General features: G+C 34.5%; 1 protein-coding gene across 2 annotated transcripts in view; it reads right to left on the bottom strand.

Annotated features, from left to right (window-relative positions):
* echdc3 (enoyl CoA hydratase domain containing 3) overlaps positions 1-1,973 on the bottom strand; it is a 6,364-nt gene extending 4,391 nt beyond the window's left edge. Inside the window, exon 1 of one of the 2 annotated variants that reach the window (XM_016512106.1) lies at positions 1,796-1,973. In XM_016512106.1, the coding sequence (XP_016367592.1) occupies positions 1,796-1,926 (131 nt within the window). In that variant the 5' untranslated portion in view covers positions 1,927-1,973. Of the gene's footprint in view, positions 1-909; positions 1,088-1,795 lie in introns of those variants that run through there. The other variant, XM_016512105.1, reaches the window with a different exon arrangement.
* Between the last annotated feature and the right edge of the window lie 394 nt (positions 1,974-2,367).

Here is a 2,367-nt window from a genome sequence, read left to right on the forward strand (position 1 = left end):
ACACACACACACACACACACACACACAGACACACACACTCTCTCTCACACACACACACACACACACACCAGATGAGATTTACTGCTTCATTTCCACTCAATGAATCTTTATTTTACAGTACTATTGCAATTTACAACACTAATGTATTACAGTCATCATTTTACATTTTGTTAGCATAATAATATAATTACTGAATAACTAATAATATTTGAATAATAATTCACTGATTTGTGAATCGCAAAAACAATACTTCTTTGTCTTATTATTTGATAATATTTTATATAATATTAATTAATTATTTAGAATCAAATATTAATATTTAAATTTAGAGTAAAATTGAAATTTATTCATAATGTTTTTAAATAATAATAATTGGATAACTAATAATAGTTGAATAATAATTCAGATTTGTGAATAGTTTTAAAAAAAATTGTTATTTTGCAGTAATTTAAAACACTAATATATTAGTCTTCATTTTATAATCGTAATAACAACAACAATAATAATAATATTAATTAATATAATAACTTCACACTAATTTGTGAATAGTTAGAAATTATTTTTTGACTAAAGAATGATTCACAAACTGAGGCTGAAGTGTATGCTAGACCTTTACCTGATGAAATATAATATATATAGTGCACATCATAACTAGAAAAATGCATATTCACAATGACAATTCGACAAGCCTAATAAACTTTTTGTCAGTTGTTTTGTTTGTGAAGTGTACTGTTTTCTCTATAAACAATGGCATTTGCTTTTAGCACAGAACTTTAAGACAGAACTAATTATGATTTAAGTGTCCAAATAATGTTAAGGTCAGAGTATTAAATATTGCATTAACATCGATGGACTCTGCTGAATTTAAGTGGGCTTGTTTGGGGTCAGAGGTCACGCGAGTTCCAGCACCTGATTCCGTCCTGCTGCTCTCTGAGGGTCAGAGATGAAGAATCAGCGCTCATCTTCCTCCTCAAGATCCTCCAAGACGCCCCGCTGCACTTCAGAAGGTTTGACGCTTTGTAAAATCCGCCTAAAATCATATTTAATTACCGTTGAAATGAGTACAGCATAGAGGACGGCTGCACCACCGGATATGCGGAATTATATTCAAAATAAAAGTCTTTTTTTTTTTTTAATCGCGAAACTGAATGTTTACAAACGCAAATACAAAGCGGATGAAAAAGCAACGATTATTATAATCAACACGATAGAACAACTAAATAAAGCAATGTAATAGTAAGTAAATAACTAATAAAAATGTCAGGGGAAAAAACTTTATACATAGTATAAATGTCTGTAGAAATAAACTATTCGTGTAATTCACACAGTTCACCACAGGAGGGCGATGAAACTCAAAATGTATTTGAATGCCTTTATTACAACAACAATAATAATAATATTAATTAATATAATAACTTCACACTAATTTGTGAATAGTTAGAAATTATTTTTTGACTAAAGAATGATTCACAAACTGAGGCTGAAGTGTATGCTAGACCTTTACCTGATGAAATATAATATATATAGTGCACATCATAACTAGAAAAATGCATATTCACAATGACAATTCGACAAGCCTAATAAACTTTTTGTCAGTTGTTTTGTTTGTGAAGTGTACTGTTTTCTCTATAAACAATGGCATTTGCTTTTAGCACAGAACTTTAAGACAACTAATTATGATTTAAGTGTCCAAATAATGTTAAGGTCACAGTATTAAATATTGCATTAACATCGATGGACTCTGCTGAATTTAAGTGGGCTTGTTTGGGGTCAGAGGTCACGCGAGTTCCAGCACCTGATTCCGTCCTGCTGCTCTCTGAGGGTCAGAGATGAAGAATCAGCGCTCATCTTCCTCCTCAAGATCCTCCAAGACGCCCCGCTGCACTTCAGAAGGTTTGACGCTTTGTAAAATCCGCCTAAAATCATATTTAATTACCGTTGAAATGAGTACAGCATAGAGGACGGCTGCACCACCGGATATGCCTTTTTGATCGTTGCAGAGGTGTTAGCAGACCAAGACATGTCGTTGGATATGTGTACTCCCAGGAATTTGAAGGTGCGGACCCTTTCAACACAGTCCCCATTGATGTAGAGTGGGGCTGGCTCAGTATGGCGTCTCCTGAAGTCCAGAATGAGCTCTTTTGTCTTGGAGGTGTTCAGGGACAAGTTGTTTTCAGAGCACCACTCCTCTAGTTTCTGGACTTCATCTCTGTATGCTGATTCATCATCTCCTGAGATGAGTCTGATCACTGTGGTATCATCTGCAAATTTGATGATGGTGTTGGTGGGATGAGTGGGAGTACAGTCATATGTGTACAAGGAGTAGAGTAGAGGGCTCAATACACACCCTTGTGGAGAGCCGGTGCT

This window comes from Sinocyclocheilus rhinocerous, unplaced genomic scaffold (assembly GCF_001515625.1).
Source record: "Sinocyclocheilus rhinocerous isolate Xijiao unplaced genomic scaffold, SAMN03320098_v1.1 scaffold475, whole genome shotgun sequence".
NCBI lineage: Eukaryota > Metazoa > Chordata > Actinopteri > Cypriniformes > Cyprinidae > Sinocyclocheilus > Sinocyclocheilus rhinocerous.